Genomic DNA, 23749 nt, shown 5'->3' with positions numbered 1-23749 from the left:
AGCCTCGCGCTATCGCCGCGATCGCTACCGCCACCACTGCCTCGTTTCTGTCTCTCGCAGCAGCGCCGTCAACAACAACGGGGAAAGCGACGACGACGACGACAAGCGCGAGCGCAGCGCCGCCGCCATCAGCGCGACCGCCATCGTAACGAGGTGCGCTATTCCGTTCACCGCGACTAGGCCGCGAAGAAATGTCCGTAGGTCCGAGATCGATCAGTCCGAGTTCCCGTACGACGAGCATGGAGGTAGTGGTGACGCCGTCGTGCCTGTAACGCGAGCGAGCGAGCGACCAGCACGACGCGTATCCGTCGCCGCGCGCGAACCGAGCATCGCCAACTCCACCACGCTCACGAACGGGTCAGCTGCTGCTGCTGCTGTTCCGTGCTGCCTCCGCTAGTTTGTTGGTGTGTGCATTAGTCGCCTCGCTGCTGCCGCCGCAGCCGTGCGATCGTGATTATTTTCTATTCGAGGGGCGTCGCACGGACTTTCCACGTACGATGGAGCTGCGTGTTGGTAACAAGTACCGGCTCGGACGGAAAATCGGGAGCGGCTCCTTCGGCGACATTTACCTAGGTAAGGCTTCTTGTGCGCGCGAGCGAACGAGCGAGCGAGCGAGCGAGAGTTCCTCGCAGAGCTTGCCACTCGATGCCATCCTCCCCCTCCCGTTTTCTCCCTTCACCCCCCCCCCCCTCTCCATCCATCCTTTTCCGAATATACGGAATATCTCGTGTATTCCATGCACGAAAAGCGTGAAACTCCGCGCCAACTTGTGTTATTTCCACTTTTCTCTCTTTTCTTTTTATTCTACCTCCACTTTCTTCTTTCTTATTGTTTCTCCATTTGTCCTTTTTCTTTGTCTTTCTTATTTTGTGCCATGTGTGAATATTATGTATATGTATGTGTGTATGTGTGTGCATACGTATGTGTGTAAACAGGCTCTTTATTTTTAAATCTCTTTATTCACAGGTACCAATATTTCCACGGGCGAGGAAGTCGCCATCAAGTTAGAATGCATAAAGACGCGACATCCGCAGCTGCATATAGAGTCCAAGTTTTACAAGATGATGCAAGGAGGCGGTAAGTAAATCAATATTTCTGTGTGTTAATCGAATGTTTATTTTGTACCAGCAGCTATCGGAAGTGCTCTCATTTAGTGGACAGCTGATCCAATATCTTTCCTTTCATACCAATGTGACGTGTGTCTGTATATCTTTGATATCTGTTTATTCTTGCATTTCTTTATAATTCTAACATATATAAAGAAAAATTTGTCAATTCAGTAACATAGAAGTTTCAATTGCAATAGCAAATATTTAGTTATTTGTAAAACTTTCTTTAAAAAAAGAAACAAAGAACTGTACAAAAGTATGTAAAGATATAGATTGTTCACATTTTCTCTAGTGAAAAGCATATAATTGTTAAATTTTATAAGGAATCATACACATTTTTCATTATTTTAACATTCTCATCACATTGTCATTATTAAACACTTATAATTATTTTATCACTTTTGTCACTTTCACTAGCAAAAGAGTTTCATAATCTTTTCATAGGAAGTATTCTGATATTACTTTATACTGATATAGTTTATTATCTTTTGCTTTCTATTTATCACGAGTTAATAATACAACAACAAATATATTTGTATAACAATACAAATTTCTTTATTCTTAACATTCTAGTTGGAATACCTACTATAAAGTGGTGTGGTTCGGAAGGTGACTATAATGTGATGGTGATGGAATTACTCGGACCATCACTGGAGGACTTATTTAATTTTTGTTCAAGACGTTTTACTCTGAAAACAGTGCTGCTCCTTGCTGATCAATTGGTAAATAAACATATTTTTTATTATAAAGGTAAACTATATCTGCAGAATGTATGAATATGAATGATAAGTGGTTACTTTTATCAAAATTAAAAATGCAAATGTTAGATTATATTATCTATTTTTAAATCACTAATTAATTCACTAGATGTGTAATTATTCATTGTATGATTATTTTTTAGAGACTGATTATTTGGAGAAGTATCTTATTTATTGGAGTTTGTCATTTTTTGCTATTTTATTATGCATTGCAAGACAGGATTCTATTTATACTATATCCATGTCTTTCTCTCTGTATTCTGAGATAAAAGGCTAACAGAGATAACTTCCATTTTATTTTTCTCATATGAAGCTACTTCAATGTATTTGCACAGAGTGCTCTTTAAAACACACGTCTTATTGTGCGTCCAAAGGTCATGTTACGATTATGTTCAAGTATTTATTAGTTTATTTTCAGGGAAATATGTCATTATATGATTTGCCAAGAATCATTCATATTCTCCAACAAATGTCTTTTTCTTTCTCAATATATTATTTTAATTAGTATGTTAAAGTTACATTAAACAGTTATTGAGTTATATATATATTTATAAAGATATTTTTATGTTTTGGTGTAGGATTGAATAAAAAGGATATGGACATTAATTAGTTTTATTTGTAAGCTTTGCAAGTGCACTTAGGTGCACTTGTGGATTCAGGAAAAATGTCTGTGTTTTATAAAGTAAATAGTGTTACCAATTAGACGAATACCATCCAGCATAGACAATTATAAGTGAAACATTGAGTAAATAGTTTATTTATCTCTGCGTATGATCTTTGAAGCATGAAGCATGCGCACATTATATGAACTGCAGTGTACAGTTATAATAACAGTGCTTTAACTTCTATGTTCTACAGATAAGTAGAACAGATTACATTCACAGTCGCAACTTCATTCATCGTGATATTAAGCCGGACAACTTTCTGATGGGTCTGGGAAAAAAGGGAAACCTAGTTTACATCATAGATTTTGGACTGGCCAAGAAGTATCGTGATGGGCGCACACACAAGCATATACCTTATCGAGAAAACAAGAATCTGACGGGGACGGCCAGGTTAGCCAGATCAATGATTATATCCTGATTATCGCCAGGTTCACTATATTGTGACGTTATAATATTGTCTAATTTATTATGACAGATACGCGAGTATAAACACACACTTGGGGATTGAGCAGTCACGGCGGGACGATCTTGAATCTCTGGGCTATGTCCTCATGTACTTCAATAGGGGTAGTTTACCTTGGCAGGGATTGAAAGCAGCGACTAAGAGGCAAAAGTATGAACGCATTTCCGAGAAGAAAATGTCCACTCCTGTAGAAGAACTCTGCAAGGGTTATCCCGGTAAGTCTTCGCAGTTTATGTCAGCATATGTAACAATATTACGCACGTTCTACAAAACATTTATCTACTGTTTTTCGCTTCTATTATTATGCGAATATTTTGTTCATTATTGCAGTTGAGTTCGCGTCGTATCTAAGATATTGTCGAGACTTACGTTTCGAGGAGAGGCCGGATTACTCGCATCTCCGACAGCTTTTCCGAACGCTGTTCCACGGTCAGGGCTTCACCTACGACTACGTCTTCGACTGGAATATGTTGAAGTTCGGTAACGCGAGACAACCGACATTACCCTCCGCGCAGCAAGCGCCCATGCACTCGCAGCCGTCTAACGCGGCGCTGCCTTCCGGGACCAACAACGATCAAGAACATCGATCAAGGTCGGTGCTTTTGCAATTATTAAGATTTTTATTTTCTCATTGTAATTATGTTGAATTATTATATCAAAAGCAAAGAGTTATGTAAATTTTTCCCTGCAATATACGTCGACATTAAATTAGTCTTTTGTATATCATCACTTACGTTTGGTAGTATAGATTAATAAAATATATCTGAAACTTTCCGCTTTATTGTCCTGCATTAGCAGAATTAAATGTATAATTTAGCCTACATATGTTGTACGTTTTCAGCGAAAATAGACTCGACGACAATTGATCAACTTACAGCTATTTATTAGAACTTGACGAGCAGGAAGTTTTTAGTATTTAATTATTTATATCGTACACGAGTGATGACGAAAGAACTAAGAAGACGAAAGAACTAATTTATTTCTACATATAGTGCGACAAAAAAATTTGGCATGATTTCTTGCTCAGTTCAATATGACTGCCGTGAGGAAACAAAGTGCCTTAAAAGATGTACCGAAAAATTCTCAGCTATTAAACTGGCGGCCTGTTAGTGATTGCATCTTACACCATACCGCCTTTTCATGTTTATAAATAGCATGGTCATTTCATTGCTCGCAAGCGTACTCTATTTTTGGCGTCTGGGGCACTGAATCGAGAAACGGCCGCGACAGAAGTAATGAACAATATAATTCACAGGCATCTTTTATTCTACTACTTAATTTTTTACTTAAAACTTTTTATCTTTAGAATCTTAATGGTCTAATGACATGCAATTTGAATAATTATGAGACCTAATCGAGACTTACATATTTCACGAAGCTAGCTAATATACAATAGTTTCTAAGAATAATTATAAAAAGATTGACACAGTTTTTCTGGAATCCATCGTTCTATTATACTATATTTTATTTAGTTTTATTACTTTATAGTATGTTGTGCACTTGACTTGTATCCTTCGTAATTATCTTGTACGTTTTCTTCTACAAATGTGTCTGTTTTCAGGCCCTACACGCGGCAATGTTTGCCGAACGCGTCCGTAGCGACGGTGGGCCCGACGCTTGGACCGAACGCAAGTCTGCGAGCAATCCGGCAGAAACGCGAGATGGAGACTCGTGGCGACCAGGACAATCAGGACAAGAGTGATCTTCAAGGTAAAATACAATTCTACCAACAATTCTGCGCAAGCAAACAGAATTTTGCTATTGCCGAGCGGAAAACGCAACGCAATGTGACAGTCGGACACTCGCAGCAGCCTGCGCCTGGCGGCAATGAGACAGCCACCGTCTCCGCCGGAACACGCGTGGCAAATCCGTGTCAATTCAGTACATTTAAGTCAACTACGCCAGGTAGTAGGGCGGTGCCGCCGCCGCCGCCGCCGCTGGACGCGGCGGCCTCTCTAGACTTGGCCGGTCTCAATTTAGGGCGTACACGTGAGTTAGGATCTAATCATACCGCGGAGTTGAATCCCGCGGCCACGTCGCGCGATTATTATCAGCCGACGATAGGTAGAATGCGCGAGAGGAGCCCGAACACGGCGTCTCGTCAGCTCGATAAGCAGAGTTATTTTTTTCATGGGCATAAAACTGAGAAAGACGTAGATCGCGAGGTGGTGATGTTCGAGGATTTAGAGACGGGTGGCTCGAATTGCGCTCGGCGAGCGATGGAGGACGCGGACGACGCCGCGGCGACCTCGGGCGGCTCGATGAACTGCTTCGGCGGCCCGGACAAAGAGAAGGCCGATTACGACGGTGAGAAGAAGCTCAGGTGTCCCGCGACAGGCGGTGTACGGCGTCTCACCATGGCTTACGAGATGCGTCGCGACTCGGGAAACGTCGAGTTCCTCGAGAAAGAGGGTGAGATCTTTAAAAAGAGCAGCGTCGAGATGTTGCAGGAGGCTTCCACTAGCAAACGGCGAAACTTCTCTTTTCGCAATAAGGATAAGACGTACAGGAGCTTAGAGACGCTCGAGAGAAGCGTCGATCTACCGGCCGCGGATTGCAAAAGTCTAGATCTCCTGCCGGAGGAGCGACCGAAAACCACCTTCTTTCACATCAAACAGAGGAGTCTCGATTCGCAGAAGTCAATGAAGAAGTCCGTCGACGCGGTAGCGCACAAGACGCGCAAGCTGCCCAGCTTTTTCCAACGAGTCGGTAGAACCTTGCATTTTTTGCCCAGGGAGCGCGAGAAGCGCCAAGACCTCCTGAAGCGAGAGGAGCAGCCGATTAACGGCCAATATCCTCAGACCGATCAGGAGAAGTGCGAATATTTTTTACAGAGGCGTCAGAAAGACATTGATTTTTTTGAACAAACGCCAAGCGCGCTGGCCAGTCGTGCTCCCGCCCAGTCCAATCTCGGTTCTTTCGATCAGGTGGATGCTGTTGCGCACAACTTTGCTGCCGATCGCTTCGAGGATGCGCACCTCGGGGATAGTACGTTTCGCGTGACGGGCGATTCGAATAATCCTTTCAACGTGGGCACCGAAAAGAACGCAAGGCAAAGTAATTCGGACGCGAGCGAGTCGTCGTTGCGATCCGACAGTCTTCCAAACACTGCCGAACCGGTGCAATCGAGACTCGTGGATCCCGTGGCGAGCGTCGCCACGCAGGAGACCGTGAGCGGCAATAAGGACAGTTTGGAGATCGGATTCTCCATCAGCCAACTCGGCAGATTGTACCTGCAGAATCTGCAACATATGAGTCATACGGACGGTCTGCAGCCGTCGGAAATCGACGCGGAGAAGCGGGAGCGCTACATCGAATGGCTAACCGGAGACGATCTGGACGCTCTTAGCCACGGCACGAACTCCAGCGATTCCCTGGCTCACGGCAAGCGGCAGGGCAATCTCGAGATTCTCAAGGGCATCCTCTTCGACATTTTCGTCTGCCTCTGCATTTAGGAGCGGAACAGATTTCACACGGAGTCTTCGTACTACGATACAAACGCGTCCTCTTACATCACGTACCGAGCGATCTATCTCTATTCTCTCGTGCAAAAAACCACACCAAGATTTCGATGACCGGATCGACTCCGGAAATGAGAGATATTTTTGAGGAGATATAAGGCGTGATTTTTCTCACAACCTGTGCATTTTGTGCGTATATTTTCATACGGTACTATATACATATATATATATATATACAATGATGTTCACAATGGACATCTTTTCGACTCCGTCGAATTATCCGTGCGATTAGTCGCATTGAAATCTTGGCCGTTTACACGAATAAAGATTGCCTTAAATCGCAAATAGAAGCGAATCCGATCGCCTCGGATTGTACAACGGTTGACGTGAAATGTTTCGAGTCCTAAGTACGATTTTTCTACCATGCATATATACAATGTACGTGTGTCTAGTGCACATAATTAATTTGATAGTTTTATATATCGCGGCCTCACACGCGGAATCGATGCACTTAAATCTCTCGGAAAGTGTATCGGAAGATTTCTTAATGTCGCGCATTCTTGCCGCAACAACTAGACGAGGTTTTGTTTCGCCCTTATTGTTTAGGTTTTACGTTACGATAGCGACTGATAGGCATCCACATACCAAATTACAGTGATTAACATATATTAGGCAATCACGTGTGTACATAAATACGTTTATCGGACAGCCACAAGCGTAACTACAATGAGAACACAATCATGAAGAAAAGAATAGAAATTCGGCTTTTATAAGAATTTTAAAATTATTTCAGTTAGTTAATATTTTTAACAATCAAGGTTGTGTATGTTGAAAGTGTTTTCAAGTTGACTTATTTTATTTTGAAGGTTAATTTATTTTACGGCGATATATTTTTTCGCGTGCTATGCGTAAACATTCTCATTTTTTTACGAATATTTTATAATTCTTCCTAAATTTTATTTCTTTTGAATTATGTATAGTATCTTTTATTGTCTGATAAAGTTAAATGTTGAAAAGAAACGAAAAGAATCGCGCACAGCGCAGTTCACGGAGTGAGAACGACATTAACATAGGGATATATGGCTTTAACGGTTTCTCGTAACTTATTTATTCCTGCCTTGAAGATCTTTTTATTCTTTAGACTGACCGAAAGTTAATAGACTGATAATACTTACCGTAAAATATTTCGAAACTTGTTCGCAGCGACGTAGATAATTTTTTTTTTTTTTTTTTATAATGCACAGTATTTTACTTCACTCGCTCTCTAAATATTTTTTTCTTTTATTTAATATTTAGAACTATAGCAATCAAGAGTATCATGACACATCTCATAACATTAAAGTACAAAAAAATTAATGTCAAATGAAGATAATTTGTCCTTGTATTGATTTTAATTCTAAAATATCGATAAATTCATTCACGTTTCGCAATTGCTTTTTGCTAATGCGGCAAATTCATGATTATTTATCAAATACTTAATCTACGATGCTGTACGATCAAGTGATAAAAACGACTAACATTTTTCACAGTTCCTTTCGAGTTCTGATTAGTTTACACTCTTCCCTTCGTTTTACATATTTATAAGATTAATGATAAAGATAGAGATGAATGAGCTAACGCGTTTTTATGAATAATTTTACATCGATTTCACATCATTCGAAAGGCATATAAAAATAAAGAAACCAAATATTTATCAGATAACTTTTAATCTTCATAACATACGTTACATTAAAAATAGAGTTTCACAAGCATATATGAAGCCATGCTGTACAAATAGTGAAACATGATCTAAAGGTTGTATCTCTCTAATTATTTTCAAGCCATTTTTAATTAGAGCTCACGATACGTCTACTGGTTTTTATTGTACTTTAAAATTGAAATCTTGCGACTTGTTGCTATCATTGCTCATCAAGCTCGTAGCACGAAGCGTCAAAATATTTTTCATACTTCGCAGAGGAATCAGGATGAGCACGTACTGCGATTTGATATTGTTAACAACAGCATTATCGCGCCACTCGTTTTCAAAACATTGAGCGCGTTGTTAGTTATAATTTAGCATTTAACGAAAAAAATGTTGTGTTCCTTTATTTTAGTCATTGACATTTTCATCATTTAATCAATTGTACCCCGTAACGATAGTGTAGCTTTCAACCAACGTGCTTACTGCCAAGTAATTAAGCGTACGTACTTTAGTCTTTGTATAATGTTTAACGTTCTGGTGAAATGGAAGAAGTAGTTTGACGAGTCGACCCTTCGCAATTCAATAGTGCCTGATATTTTTCTTTTCTCTTTATTTAATTAAACGCCACATGTGTTGTACGGAAGCGTCTCTGGGGACGCGGCAAGATTACCAAAGCTTAGATAGAGAAGAGAAGGTCTTAGTTTGCTACTTTATCCGTGCTTTTTTATAATTTAAGGAGTACTTTTTTTGGTTCTCCCTTTAGGCGAAACACGATCAAGTATCTCGCAACGACACACTGCCAAACTTCTTCCTAAGCACTAGATTACCTACCACCAGGCATCGTCTTTGTCGTCCATTCTCCCCGTTTTTTCTCACTTGTCTACGGATCTTCATATCGTATGCCTAATCTGTAATCAGCCTGTTTTTTATTGATAATGATAATGATGATGATGATGATGATAATGATAATGAAGAGAAAGTAGCAAATAAATGTTTTTCCATTCAAGGACTGGTCTCTTTTTATTTATTTCACCACACGACATTGTCGATTATCCTTGTCAAAATTATTTCTCACTTGGCTTGAATGGAAAAACCTGAGCGTGAAATAATCTGAGACCTCGAGGACTCCCTCGAAATATGTCGGCGCAAGAGAAGGGGAAAAGTCTACTTTTTGGCTAATCTTTCAATTTTTGTTGCATCATCTGTGTGCACGAAGAGAGACGTACACACTAATTCCTTACATTTTAATTCATTTTTCCAAACATTTGCATTTGTTTTATTTTTTATTTTGTTCCGATTATGCATTTAATTTTTCCATTTCAATTGCCAAGGGTGAAAGACTACCCATCGCTCCCCTCGTCGCCTGGTTGATGTCGAGTCCATTTCGATCGGATGACATTCTTGATGACACGAATGTGATTATTACTGACGCATCAACCCGACGAGTGTATCCTGTACACGACTCGATCCTTACGATTACAAAAACATATTGCATTGCTATCGCTGTTTCGAAAGATAGCGACGGTAGTTGTAAGAAGTGGCGATAAGCTTCAAAATAATGTATTTTTGCTTGAACAGAATGAGATGGTGAAAACAACGAAACCGAGAAAATATTGAATTAGTTTGTGGCCAAGTTACTTAAAAATGTTATAACGAGTTTGTTAAATGTGTATTATAATTTCTCTCTCTCTCTCCAAAATTGTTTATCGTGCAATTTGACCAAAAATATAGAATAGTATTTCAATTTCTGAAATGTTTGAGCTTGAAGTGTTACATATTGAAATTTGTAATTAAAATTAGATACGATCAAATAATAATTTCACGAAGCGGCGATGTATCTTCGGGTTAAACTGCGCATTGTTACGATTTCTGCATACAAATCACCTCGTCTCGAAAGTAGCCTTAGGTTACAGGTTTACGGCATGGTGGGTATAAAACACACATACATAATGTGATCAGTTGAAAACGTGTGCTTTGCAATGCAACGAGTGCTCTTCTCTGTCTACGACTTTTTTTTTTTTTTTTTTTTCTCCTTACCTCTTGTTTTCTTCTTACGGCGAGCTACTTGCACGATTGAATGTACTGACCAAGAAATACCATGGCGAGTTTATAAGAGAGTCAGAGAGTTTTGAAAGTTTTTTTGAAGAACTGTTTTGAACGGATATTGCTGTACCCCCCCTCTTATGATTGCTTTTGAATTTGTGTACAAGCCTTTGAACCTGCTATATTACCGAGAGAGTCGGTAGAGTTTTTTTTTTTTTTTTTTAATCTTTTATACATACATTGACAAAAAATAACGAATCCTAACGAGAAACGGGCAGGGTGGCGGCGAGTTGACGACTACGCACACACATAGGAATGTTGGCTGAATTTCTTTTGCGATTTTTCATGCATTATGTTTTTTCTGATGCTCTCTTTCAGCATCGGGTGCGGGTGGCCAAGAACGAAGAGTCAGCATGCGGTTGCACCGTAGAGACGCGCTTCTAGCCGCTGCAGGAGAAATGCAACCCAAGTCCAAGTGAGTTGCTACACGATATAGAACGACTAGATCCACTAAACGACTGGGTATAACTTGCTCTACTGAGATCCGCGGACGTTTATGAAAAATACCGTAAGCTTGCACAAACAATGATTCGACGTTTAGCTATTTTCTACAAATATTAATTATTTCGGTCTTTTTAGTGTAATGTAGATAATAAGAAAGTTTTGGTGGAGAAAGAATTAATCCAAAACTTTCTTTGTTTTTATATGCATTTATAATGATATTAAAAAGGTCGTTGAATTTTGCAGTCTTATCAAAATTTAAATTTAAATTTGAACTATTTTTATAAATTAAAAAATTTCGAAGCATTAATGATTTTTTTTTTTTTAATTAAGTTTTAGGAATGGAAATAAATAATAAGATCTGATTTAATTTTTCTCTTAATTTTTCAAGTAAATTTTAATATTTTATTTGGATAGCCTAATTTTGATGAGACATTTGATATCGTCAGTTAAAGAATTATGAAAAAAAAGAAGAATCAACTTCAAGTTTACCAATAAACACGATTGCAAATTTTGACGACTTGTTTTGAAAATCATATTTCATAGATTTCATTCTTCGCGTCGATGAAAATTCAGAGCTTGTTACACTCTCGTTAGAGATTGCATGAACATTTGCACATTTGGGGAAGAGTTGCATTCTAAGCCTGTTTTCGATTCTATTTGTATTTATATCGAATTCAATAGTTAAGTATGAAAATCTGCAATTAATAGAAGTTTTCGAGTTTCACTATCACAGCATTTTTACAGCACTCGCCAAGTTTCATGATTTATCTGAGTGTAACAATCCGATTTTAAAATTGCAATCTGTGTTACGCTTTGCGCAAAAACGCTAGATTGTGTTTTATGTATCGATACGCGCATAGAAGCTTAATGTTATATAGAAGCTTAATTTTAGTAGGAAAATGGTGTCGCAATACCGTGGCATGGTACTCTAATTGTATTACGGGAAATCGGGGAAGGGAGTGGAACACATTTTGTCATTTGGAAAGAATTTTCGACACGTATATTTTATAGAATTATTTTTTTTCGTTATTTTTTAAAGATATATTCTTTAATAAATTTGGAGTATATTTTTCCTTAGGTATTTCTTTTTTTTCAAAATTTCTTGTTTATTTATATACGACTATTTTGAAAATTTAATTCCAAAAATATAAGTAGAAAGCAAACTTTATTCTTTATTAATTTCAAAATAACTGGCAGATTTATAATTTAAAAATTAATTTTAAAAATAATTAAAATAAAAAATAACATTAATTTAAGATAGAAAAGTAAAAATTAATTAAAAATGAGCTATAATTTTCCTTGATATTTATTCCGAATGAGAATTGTCTTCAAAGTTATCAGAGAATATATCATCGATATGATAATAATAAAACATTCCATTCTATAGCATACGAAAAGAATATTAAATAAAAAGTACATTGAGAATATATTCATCTTCTAACTAGTGAAGAATTGCAAACATTCTCTCCAAATGAAAATTAAAAATTACTATTGCTTGCTGTCGAATGCTCTCATTAATAATAATAATATTTTTAATAAATTATATTAGAATATAATTAACAAACTAATTAAAATACGCAAGAAAAAATTTCGATATTGGCAAGTATATTTATAATAGCCTATCTACAGTAATATCTATAGTAGTTTGTGATAGCCTGTTAGGCTATACATCTTTCAAATTATCGCATGATTTCGATGAATAAATAATTGTTGAATTACTTCTCTTGATCGTTAGATTCAAGTTTGACTATGCTTCATGTTGCTGGGATGCCCGAGCGTAGAAATTGCACATCGAAAAAGAATGGAAATGATAACTTTTAATATTATCTTTTAACATAGAAGGTGATATAAAAAAATATAACGATAAAAATTTTTTTTTAAATAAATTTTAATTCAAATATTGCTTGGAAGATTTAGTTTGAGATATTTTTTACAGAAGATCTAATAGTAAAATTATAGATATTTTATATATTTTTTAATTTACTCTCTAAATTTTTTATTAGATAATATAAAAATTACGATTTAAATTTGATGGTCTCAATCTTGAAATTTGAACAGAAATCACTTGCATAGCATATCCTGCGACTGAAATATTTTCTAGGACACTGTGTTTCTCCACGAGAAGGCTTTCACATTTGCCTTTCAAGACTCGCAATGCTAAGCCGTAGCAATAAGAGCGTAACGAGTCAGAGAATAGCCGGACGACCCAGCTGGCTATTGCACAACTCTGCTTGTTGTGTGCGGTAACTGGTTAATCCACTTCTGAATATCTTGAAACGCAGACTTCTGATTTATAAAGCCGGATGCAACATTGTCGTTATATTCTCGTTAATATGCTCTAGTTAATAAAATGTTATATCCAACCAAATATAAAGCCATAATTCTTCCGGACAGATTACTGGATTTACATAAGAAATTATTAGAATTTCTTACTTTTTAAACAATTTTCCATTTTTTTATGTTGCGTAATAATGTACGAATGACCAAATATCAGAAGAGTGATTAAAGGCCATAATTTTCAATACTTTGAGAGAGAGAAAATGTGAATTTGGCATTTATATCAAAAGTTAATTCATGATTAAAATTCACGCTCTTTTTTAAACAATACTTTATATTTACGCTATTAATTAGCATTTATTTAGTACGTGCTGGGCATCCCTTTGAATAATTGTGAATGAAGATATGCACATTTTTTAACGCTTTAAATTTTGCAAGCATAATATCTATATATCGATTTTACAATTTATGAGAGCGTAAATTACGCATATTCGGTATTTACCAAAATTCCGCTTTATGTTCTTCCGTTGACTTTTTTCAGGTAACCGAAAGCTATCGCACTAATTCTAAATGACAAAAGTAGACAAAGAGGGGGCGAAATTCTCATCTGTGCCACGGTAGAGGACGCCGATCGTGAAAAGCTCTGATCACGGGGGAAAACTTTCATCTTGCGAGCCTTCTCTCTGAGTTTATCTCACCTCGCGAGCTTGTTGATATCGCCGGTATCCGCCGTTACTACACGTGAATAAGAGAACTCTGCAGTATTACTTTAATTTAATTGAAAATGAAGGATATAATTAATTCTTGTACAATTTTTAATTCATTCGACGTCACTTGTCGAGTGATTATTAGAAATGCAATTGAACATGTGAGACAGAAGACAAGGCCCGCATATTCTGCTGATTGTTTGTCATACGCATATGTACAGCATACATCATATATATGTATATCTGTAGATGTATATATGTGTGTGCGCGCGCGTGTGTGTGTATATATATATACACACACACACGCGCGAAAAACTATATTGCATTTTACGAGAGATTATCAATTTTATAAAATTTGACTATTTGTTGCTGTAAGCGCGAATCGACTGATCTCGTACTCAAAATCATAGACAAAAAGAGGCCGATTAGAAACGTGGCTGGGGAGGTCAGATGTAATGAATGAGAGAAGGAGCGTAGGGAAAAAGAAAAAAAAAACCGAGAGAACCATTACCTCGTTTATGCAGTGAAGACGGTGACGCGCTAATGTCGCTGTTTATGTGTCTTTTGTTTTGGAAGCGCCAATGCGACGGCAATCGCACCATCCACCCTGTTGGTCAGGCGGGCAAGCGTGCAACACAACAAGTGAATCAGCAGCAGCAATAGCGGAATTATCATCATCATCATCATTATCGTAACCAATAGCGTCATTTGTCAGAAGCGGCTATCAGCGACTATCGCCGTTGGCAAGACACGTTATCGCCTGCCGCGAACCGGAAGTGAACTCGCGTGTGGTGTTGCGCGATCATCCGGCGAACGGTGACACGATGCGACACGATTTTTCATGTGACACGGGACCGCGTGGACAGATCAGTGATAATGCTCGCCCGTGTGCATGATGGTGCCTACGTTACGATGTTCGCGCGATGAATCGCAAGAGTCATTGAAAAACGATTGAAAGCGCCTCTTCGTACCGCGTGGACGATGATAATAAGGAGATACATCGTTTGTTCTCGCAGTACTCTTAAAGAAACAGAATATGCGTTGTGGGGAACTGTGACAAAACAAGGTTGAGTATGTCCACCGCGTCTTCGAGATCTCATCGCAGCGCGCAAGACTCTCAAGAGAATTACACTTGCTCGAGTCAGTTTTATCAGAATGACTTGGATCTACGTTACTCGATACGAATGTCAGTTTGCAAAATGTTCCCGACATTGTTGACGAATACATTTTCCAGTCTAGAATTCACACCAATCGAACACAAGTCTGAAACAATTTCTGATCAAATGGATTCATGCGAGTGTAATTCGTCGGAGAATCTGTCCGGACCAGAACTCGTATCGATCGACAGAGATTAACAACGCTTAAGAATCGTCGAGCCCATCGTGTCGTGATCGTTTTCTTCTCATTTCTTTTACGACGAATCGCAAATGTACAGTACGCGACTTCGATGATGGATTCTCGCAGTTGCTCGTAAATACATAATATGAATACTTCGGAGATTATTCAATTTTCACTGTCCATGGTGAACTGCACCAGTATACCTCATCTACATCACAAGTTAAACGTATATTAAGTATTACAATTTACGACATATTTTTATATACTTTTCTGTTATGATATATTCATATTTCAGTACAACTTTTATTTCTTGTGAGAGCTGCTCTTTTTCGGAAATAACTCGAGCTACACGGTCGATTTGCGGCCAGTTTTGCTTCCTCTACGCTTCAAGTCACGTAAATTCCATCGTGTGTGCAATCAACAAAGTAATTGCAAACGAGTAATTTATATTATATTATTGTTTAATTATATTTAATTATATTATATTATTGTTATATAATTATATAATTAATTATAATTTGTAATTCATGATGCTAGTTTCTGCAATATAATAATATAATTATATTATATATACAATTATATTATTATATTATATTATATAATTATTAGTATATTGTGAAAACTAACATCATGAATTACAAATTATAATAGCGTTATGATTTATAAAACATCACATCACATTTGAAAGAAAAAAACAGCTCTTTATAGATGATATAATAAAGTTGTTTTGAGATTGAAATATCACGTAAAACGGCGAAATCCGCAAGAATGTCAAAAATTGTAATATTTGATGTATATCGATTTTCCATTGTAATAATGTATATTTTATTTTTAAATTCATATTTACGTATCCTAAAAACTTGTTCTGTTTTTTTTTTTTTTTTTTTTATAAGTCATTTATGACTTATGTAATTATTTCCTTTTATGAAATGTTTCTTCGTATTGTCCTACGATTTTCATTCACTTAAGACAACCATGAGAGTTAATGCATTTCCGCGCAATTATTAGCGTATCCTGGCTCCATCGGGCTGAATACGTTTGTATAAATGTAGAATATTTCTTCGTGTAAAAGCAACACATGTACATAGACCGAACACATCGGTAACTGAGCAATTGATGAGTGTAAAACAGTTACGGATTTTTGCACAAAATATAAAAAGGACATTTTCAAAGCGATACAAACGAGTGTTAGTTCCGTGTTAGTGACAAGAGGCTCCAGATGTAATCGCGGGGAGAAGCCGATAAATACGGTCGTGATTAAAGTTTCGTTAGAACGCGTAATCGGTATCGCTGAGACGTGATATTACTCGTGCCCAAAGTTCGAAGTGTTATTTCTTCAGCCGATGTGCGTGACAGTAAAGATAGATTTCGGGAACATTTGTATTCATTAATTAAAAGTCGCAAACTAATTAAAATTAAATTGAATTTCGATCCTGTGTTTCAGATTCATAATTTAAATAAAATTTATATCGATTAAAAGCTGTTAAATATACGTCTTTTGACAAGTTTTTTTACGCATAGAGTTTATTGTAATAAATGAATACACTTGGTTTAAAGATTGTTGCGTTCGTCATTTCAAAAGAAGTTTTTTTCATATCGTGAAATGTAAGTTGTTTGGGACGTAAAGTCGATTGTGGAATTATTTAATTTTTTTTCGCAAATAGCTTCAAAATTTCCAAAATTAATCCGCCGCCGCAAGAGAGTCTCGAAATGCTTTTTTCTCGAGCGATCTTGCTGAAACAGTTTCACTCCGACTTACGGCACGGCAGCAGGATACCGAGATCTTTTCGCTAAAACAAAAAAGCTCTATAGTTAAACGATCATACAGAACGTAGTACAACGGGCGCGCAAGGAGGAGGCGGGGAGTACGTCTAGTTTTAGGGACAAATTCGTTCGGTTGTGCTAGATGATAAGAAGCAGAAACACGATTGCGAGTCTCCGAGGTGCATTTCTATTTCATCAGCATCGATCGGGCGTACTGTACAGGTGGTGCGTCGCGCGCGCGCGCGTGTGTGTGTGTGTGTGTATGTGTGTGAGATGATTTATACCGCCGCGGTTCACGTATTACCGTTACCGTAACCGTGCGCTCTGGAGAGATGTGAGGTACGAGTCTCGTGTACCGGAATAAGCGGCGGAAACTGCAGGTCAAATTCACCGTCTTGATGAATAACAAATGTGACCTCTCCTCGCCGGTGACAAACCTCGTGTCCTTCCCTTTTATACGGTAACAATACTAACCGAGAACAAAAAGCAAAATAATTTAACGCACGCTCGGTTCTGTTCACCGACCGCGCCGTTTTCCTTTTTTTTTTTTTTTTTTCTTTTCTTTTCTTTCGTTCAAGAATCAACTTTAAAACGTGTAGTGAATCGCGCGTGATATGCGTGGAAGGAAGCTATCGTCGGTGAACATCACCGAAGCATCGTTCTGCTAACGTGTGTGTACGTCCGTGTTTGTAGCAAGTATGTATGCGCGTGTGTCTTTAATTGTATGTCGATTGCGTGAGAAACTTTGCGCGCGAGTGTCAGGAGAGGATGATGGGGAAGAGAAATGTGCGTAAGGTGCGTGCGTGCGTATGTACGCGAGTCGAGAAGCGAACCGAGCCGAGAAAAGACGCGTGGCGTCGCATTTACGATGAACGTCTGCGTTTCTTATCCCCGTGTTTAACGGCGGGCTAACTCTGCATTTCGTTTATCTCATGATGAAGATCACGCGTGACTTTATCTCACGTTGACTATCAAACAGTCGCGCTGATGTAGAGTATGAATACGGGGTTGAATCTCGCGTCTGACTGTCCAAGGACCCGGTTGCACCAACGACAATTAATGTCAGTTAACTGCTTTCTCTGTTTATATTACAGTTTTAGATGTAGAACACAGATATTCTTTCGTACTTTTAATTAACTTCCGAAGTGAGAATTAAAATTTACCTTTCCTTTAATATCTTGTAGTTTGCTGTTGGAAGAGAAAATTTACGATGGTACACGAATATTAATAATGTCTTTCCTTAACGTTACATGCTATAGCTCCCTGAAAGGCCACCTAAGAAGGGCTTTTTCCACATAAAAAAGCATCAACCTAGAATTGGCTGGACGCTCCCCGAATAAATTTTATGAAACTATTATACTTCTATGGATCCTAATATTACCGAACGTGCGTGAAATTGCGTTCCGCATGTTGTAAGGCCGTCGAGAATCGTCGGCCGATTATCGTGATTTCGTTATCACATAGCCTTTATCGCGTCACACATAATTCACAATAACTTCGCGAGTCAGTTAACACCGAAGTCGTTGGTGCAGTTGAGCGGAAGTTACAATTTATCGAGCTTCCGAAAATAGCACTCAGACAGCACAAACGTCTCGTTAAAATGTCTGGCGAGACATTCCAAGCTGTCGAGACGTCCTTTTGAACGAATTTCAGAGTTTTATGTTGTCTGGGGACCGATTATGCGGTATACGCTGAATTCTTGACCGAAGACACTACATTTTTCTTTATTCGGCAAATTCTTTTGTTGAAATATTGCGCCGGAATTTTCACACATTGTCGTGTGTTTGCGAAGGGTGTTTTCTTTGAATTCTTGAAGTCCCGCGGCAAATAAGGGGTCAAATATCTGTGTTACCGATTTAAAAGTTTAGCAAGCCATCCACCTGCTCTCGCCTCATCATTCTCGTCCCCTACCTCGCGTTCCCTGCCCACCCCTCTTCGGTTCTCTTCCTAACGTCACGTCTTGTACGATATATTGTACGACACGTTGCATATGAAAAAAAAATTTAAGAAAACGAGAGAGAAAACGTGATAAAAAGTCATACATATAACTATATTGTACCGACACCGTGTTTTTCTATGTATTCTTTCTCCCCCTCCCCCCTTTTTTCATAGAGTACTACTACTACTATTACTACTATCATATTATTACTATTACTATTACTACTACGACTATTACCATTACTACCGCTGCTGCTATTGCTAATTAACTGTTATTACGTTATATATCGTATAGCCGAATTCTGAGTCGCAGCGATCCGCTCGGGACGAAAACGACCCTCGCTGGTGGAGGATGAGAACGAAATAACGTATCGAGGCGCGTATAATCGCGCATTCTCCGATCGTCGCATTGCACGCGTGAGTCTTTTCGTTTCCTTTCGCGCAGGTGGAAAGTATTGGACAGCATCACATATCATACATAGCTAGCATCACTAACCTAGTCGTTAAAAAATAATTTAGATTGTTACTTGAAGACCGCCATTCGCATTTTATAAAAATTTTATAAAAATGCGAAATGCGAAATTTTATCGTAAGCAGATATACGAAGAAATGTGAAATGTTTCGATCTCACACTTGATTTCAATTCATTTTTTACGATTGTAACGAACCGAAGAGAGAAGATCCATAATCGAAAACCGACTGCTCTCTTCATTGTCTTTAACTTTGATCTCAACACCGAAGGTCTTTTATTGATTAGTCGTCTAATAATGTCCGAGAAATGTGCGTTCCTGTGCCACATTAATACAAGCTGTCATCTTTATTTTCTTCTGGGAAAAAATGTGCTGATTATTTTATAAGATCTCCGACTCATTGCGTTTTAGCTAAAAGAATATTCTTAAAGATTGATATCTTTAAGGAGATTTTTTTACGATAGTTTTGCGACAGTGTTACACAACAGTTGTTCATTAGATTTGAAATCGAAACCCGATATTTTCCACCTCGGGTCATCCTTTTCGTTTCTCATTCCAAGACTTCGTTTGTCACTCGGGAAAAATTTTCCCCGAGAAATTATTATTATTTTACTAATTGTAAGTTATTTAATTTCATTGCTTTTTACACGTGTTTACATCCACATCACATTACAATTTCTCTTCTTTCTTAGTCAGATCTTATTGTACAGAATTACACATATGTATATTTATTATACAACCTGTTATAATAAACAATCTTAGAAGATGATGTAGTAGAAGAACAAATTTTGCTACGATTGCCAATAAGTTTTTTTAATTTCTAATATTTTAATTATAATAAAGTGATCGTATATTACTTGTGTAAGGGATTATTGGGAGTTTTCTTGCTTATTTATAATAATATAAAGCGTTTGAGGATACACGTATGTAGATTCACTGGATCAAGAAAAATTCGAGTCGTTTTGATGAAGAAAAAAGAAAAACACTGCCAACGCAAACGAAAGTTCTTGCGTTTTTCTTCCGACTGACTGAAGACACACGCGAAGGCGTTCGATCCGGATCCGTTGTTTCGTCCTCCTAGATCGTTGCAAATTCCAAGTGATCGATAATAAATCCTCCCGAGGTGATCGATGCTATTACGAGGAGAAGCAGTGATAATTCCTTCTTCCTTTCTTTTTTTTTTTTTTTATTTGCTCAGTCTGCACGACTGCGAGGTCCAATCGAAAAATGAGAAAATCCGGTCATATTATCTTTAACGTTGCTTTATCAAACAAATATTACTGTAACAAATTATAAAAAAGTTGTATAATAAGGTTTAATTATAACGTAATCTATATTTTTAGAAAAAATAAATATAAGTCAATTAAAATTCACCATTATTTATTAAAGGTCTTTAAATCTCAAGTCATTTGTTTGAATTTCGCGACGAGAATCTCAAATTTGGATAATTAAATTCTGGATAATCTTCGGCACTCGATTGTTCATTTCTACGGTTGGGCTTGCAAAAGGATGCAGACTGTTGCGTAAATGAAAGCTGGAGTTATCAAAAAGTACGCGTTTTTTTTTTTGCGTTGCGCGATTGTGGATCATAGTTATGAATTGTACGTGCTTGTTCGGCCGACCTAGGGGAGCTTTCGCGAATACGTGCGAACACATATGTGAGAATTTCGGAGAGAAGCGTTCAGAGAGTCTCGAGTCCGTTTTGCGAGACCGACGATGTGGCTCCGATGGCCTCCCTCGGCGATATGATGTCACGACGACTACGACAAATGATGATAAATTCGCGATCAATGTATTCTAAGTGTACTAATCGAACTGTGTATCGAGGCGAAAAAACGATTTGTATATGTATATACAATTACTATTATAATCTATTGAAGCAAGAGGAACATTATATAATAATGTGCAAATGTGTGCTTGAGAAGACGTGAGAAAGAGAAAATGAAGAGTGAAAGAGTAAGAGTGAGTAAGAGAGATTAGATAAAAGTGTCCGATAAAGTGTGGCAAAGACGGCAAAAACCGAGAACGGTAAAAATAATAAATACTGTAAAACTGTCTTTGTGTACTATATGACAAATGAAACAACAACCATACCTATAGTTGAAGCGTTTTGATCAGTATGAAAGAAAGAGAGAGACAGAGAGAAAGAAAGAAAGAAAAAGAGAGACAGAGCGCAATGGTATGGCCTGTTTGATATGGTATAGCCCTGTTTCTCGATTGCTTTGCATTTGTAATTTGTTTTGGCTTGGCGAGAAAGCACTAGAAATATAATCGGTCACCGATTGATGAGATGATGAGATCACGATGAGGATATTAGCCCATATACATCCGCAGTTTTTTTTTCTGGACGATCGAAGCAATCTAAAAGAGCGACGAAAGCCGAAGCCGACTTTTCGAGTAATCATCCTTAATATCTCCGCTCTTTTTAAATTCAATATATTTTAATTTCCATTTAACGAAAGACACTAATAAAAAGCTACTGAGAAGAATTTATTCTTTAATCTTGATTATTTACTCAAAGTGACTTAAAGTGAAGCAGATTTTACTTTTTAATTATTTATTTTTTTACTAATATTAGTAGCATAATATGTATTGTCGTAAAACGAAAACCGTGCGATCGATACGAAAAATGTTGCAAATATATACTTAATATATACTTAACGCTGGGTGTAAATGGATTAATCTCTACGCATCTTTGTTGCACCGCGGAGTGCATTTTCCTTCCGCTGTATCCCGCTCTTGCTAACGATTAAAGATCATATATATATATATAGCACTTACATATATATGTATATAAATGAACAATAAAAATGCAATATGCGTATATATTTATATATATATTGCATTTTTGTCTGGAAACGACAAACTGTTAAATTGTGAACAGGAAAGCTATCAATGATGTATTCTTATTTGATAGTGACAATTTTGTCTTTCACGCTATAAGAGAAAGTAAGAGCGCGAGTCAGCAAGGAAAGCTCTCTGCTTGTTGACCTGCAATAATTTGTGAAAATAATATAAATTAAAGCTATCGATTCGGAGCAGCTTTAACGTTGCTAGGGAGAGAAATTGCGTCGTTAGAAAATTTGATCTTTTCGCGCTATTCTGGCTGAAATCGTAATTAAGGAGTGAAGAATGGCTGATGAGATAATGAAGCATAATATTGTTATTTGCTTAAGTTTTACTCGGTGAAGAGTCAGTGGATAATGATTATAAGTAAGTGCGTTTTTGGCGGTAGCGATATTTATCTCGATATGCTATATTTGCTTAAAAGTATATCGAGTGTCAGTACTGTTTAAACATGTCTCGTAGATAAAATACGGGAATGATACGTTCTAATTAAACTCGTTTCACATTCTGCATTGATTCGTACCGATATTTTAAGCAACAAGGTGTTCCGAAAAGAATTGTATCCTCAAAAGAGAAAAAATTCAAACTCTTTATACGCTTAATTTTTTCTTAGAGAATTCCTAATTTTTTCATTTCTGATAATAAAGATCGGCGATACTTTATCAGATATTTCAAGATCGAGAAAACGATAAAAATAAAAAGAACTTATCGCTTAACGATTTTTGCAGTTTACATTCACACGAGTAATTTATCGTCGACAAATTTGCGGTAATTTGATTTATATTTTTCAAAAGACTTGTAAAATGTAGTAAAATTTCTGTTAAAATAATTCTAAGAAAATTTTATGTTTAAGTTATAGTAAAAATTACTGCTGTTTATTCTTTGAGCGATTTGTCAGGCTAATGTTGAATATATCAGATTTCGTAAACTTGTTTAATCAAATTTTATGTGAATGTAAATTGCAAATTATTTGTCGTGCACCGCCTTTTCTTTTTACCACTGACGTTTCAATTAAAACATACAATGTAGGTGTCGTCAGTCTAAACGAGTAATTGACTAATTACACGTTCGACTGGAATCGTCGTATTCATAATCTAATATTAAGCGCGCGATGAATGACGCGATAGATACATACACGCTTTTTCGGACACCATGTAAATTCGAGATACATCTTTATGGAAGCGGCAGGTCGAGAGAGTGCAACACATCCGATTTGTATTGTTTTCTTCAGCAGGCCGTCTTAGTTTTTCCGCCATGCGGTTACGTTTCACCGTAGGAGCAAATTAGGAACCGAAAGAGAAGAGTTCGCGTTCTTTAAATCGAATGCAGCCGCGATAGAGGAGGAACTCGCGAACTATACATACGTGCGTTGTATTTCGGTAGAATATTTTCGAAAATAGTCGCGAAACGCACTTCGAGCGTGCGCGGTCGTCTCGCTTGTTCGCGGTTTTCTCCGTTGTCGCCTGTTTGTCGAACCTAGTTGTCGAAGATGATGAAAAGAGGAAACGAAGCCTTTTTTAAATTAAACTGGAATGAACAAAATTCAATTGTGTTCTCCATCAACCGATCTGCTTGAATCCTTTCAATCCCCCGTCAAGAGAGCTTTAAGATCCCGTTAAGCTCACATATATTATAATTTTTAATACTGCAATACCTTCACAATCATACAAATACTTTTCAATTCAACGCGACATATCTAAATATTGATACAATAACTTCATAAT

The 23749-nt window shown here is 37.5% G+C and overlaps 2 protein-coding genes across 5 annotated transcripts; both read left to right on the top strand.

The window, feature by feature from the left end:
• The first annotated feature begins 92 nt into the window (after window positions 1-92).
• LOC105671170 (casein kinase I) lies at window positions 93-23567 on the top strand. 4 transcript variants are annotated; one of them, XM_012365107.2, is made up of 9 exons: window positions 93-573; window positions 967-1077; window positions 1683-1831; window positions 2726-2922; window positions 3008-3210; window positions 3326-3587; window positions 4557-4705; window positions 10559-10655; window positions 14245-23567. In XM_012365107.2, the coding sequence occupies exons 1-9, from the start codon at window positions 498-500 to the stop codon at window positions 14312-14314; spliced, it is 1314 nt and encodes a 437-aa protein (XP_012220530.1). In that variant the 5' UTR covers window positions 93-497; the 3' UTR covers window positions 14315-23567. The 4 variants fall into 4 exon arrangements, 2 of the variants coding, with proteins under 2 accessions (XP_012220530.1, XP_012220531.1); XR_010887995.1 differs by having other exon boundaries at window positions 95-573; window positions 10559-10748; XR_010887994.1 differs by lacking the exon at window positions 14245-23567 and adding an exon at window positions 13503-14191 and having other exon boundaries at window positions 96-573; window positions 10559-10748.
• On the top strand, window positions 4711-9143 carry LOC136997168 (uncharacterized; the record flags this gene model as incomplete). The annotated part of the gene is made up of 1 exon (XM_067347596.1): window positions 4711-9143. A coding segment is annotated over one exon (1740 nt), but the record flags the coding sequence as incomplete, so codon positions are not given.
• Window positions 23568-23749: the final 182 nt, after the last annotated feature.

Source organism: Linepithema humile, chromosome 1 (assembly GCF_040581485.1).
Source record: "Linepithema humile isolate Giens D197 chromosome 1, Lhum_UNIL_v1.0, whole genome shotgun sequence".
NCBI classification, from domain to species: Eukaryota; Metazoa; Arthropoda; class Insecta; order Hymenoptera; family Formicidae; genus Linepithema; species Linepithema humile.
Note: the sequence above shows the minus strand (reverse complement) of the source record. Positions and strands in the feature narration are given on the sequence as shown.

Coding starts and splice junctions, on each gene's coding strand:
- LOC105671170 (XM_012365107.2), top strand. CDS start 498: ATGGAGCTGCGTGTTGGTAACAAGTACCGGCTCGGACGGAAAATCGGG. Junction 1,078..1,682: donor CAAGATGATGCAAGGAGGCG/GTAAGTAAATCA, acceptor TTAACATTCTAG/TTGGAATACCTACTATAAAG. Junction 2,923..3,007: donor AATCTGACGGGGACGGCCAG/GTTAGCCAGATC, acceptor TTATTATGACAG/ATACGCGAGTATAAACACAC.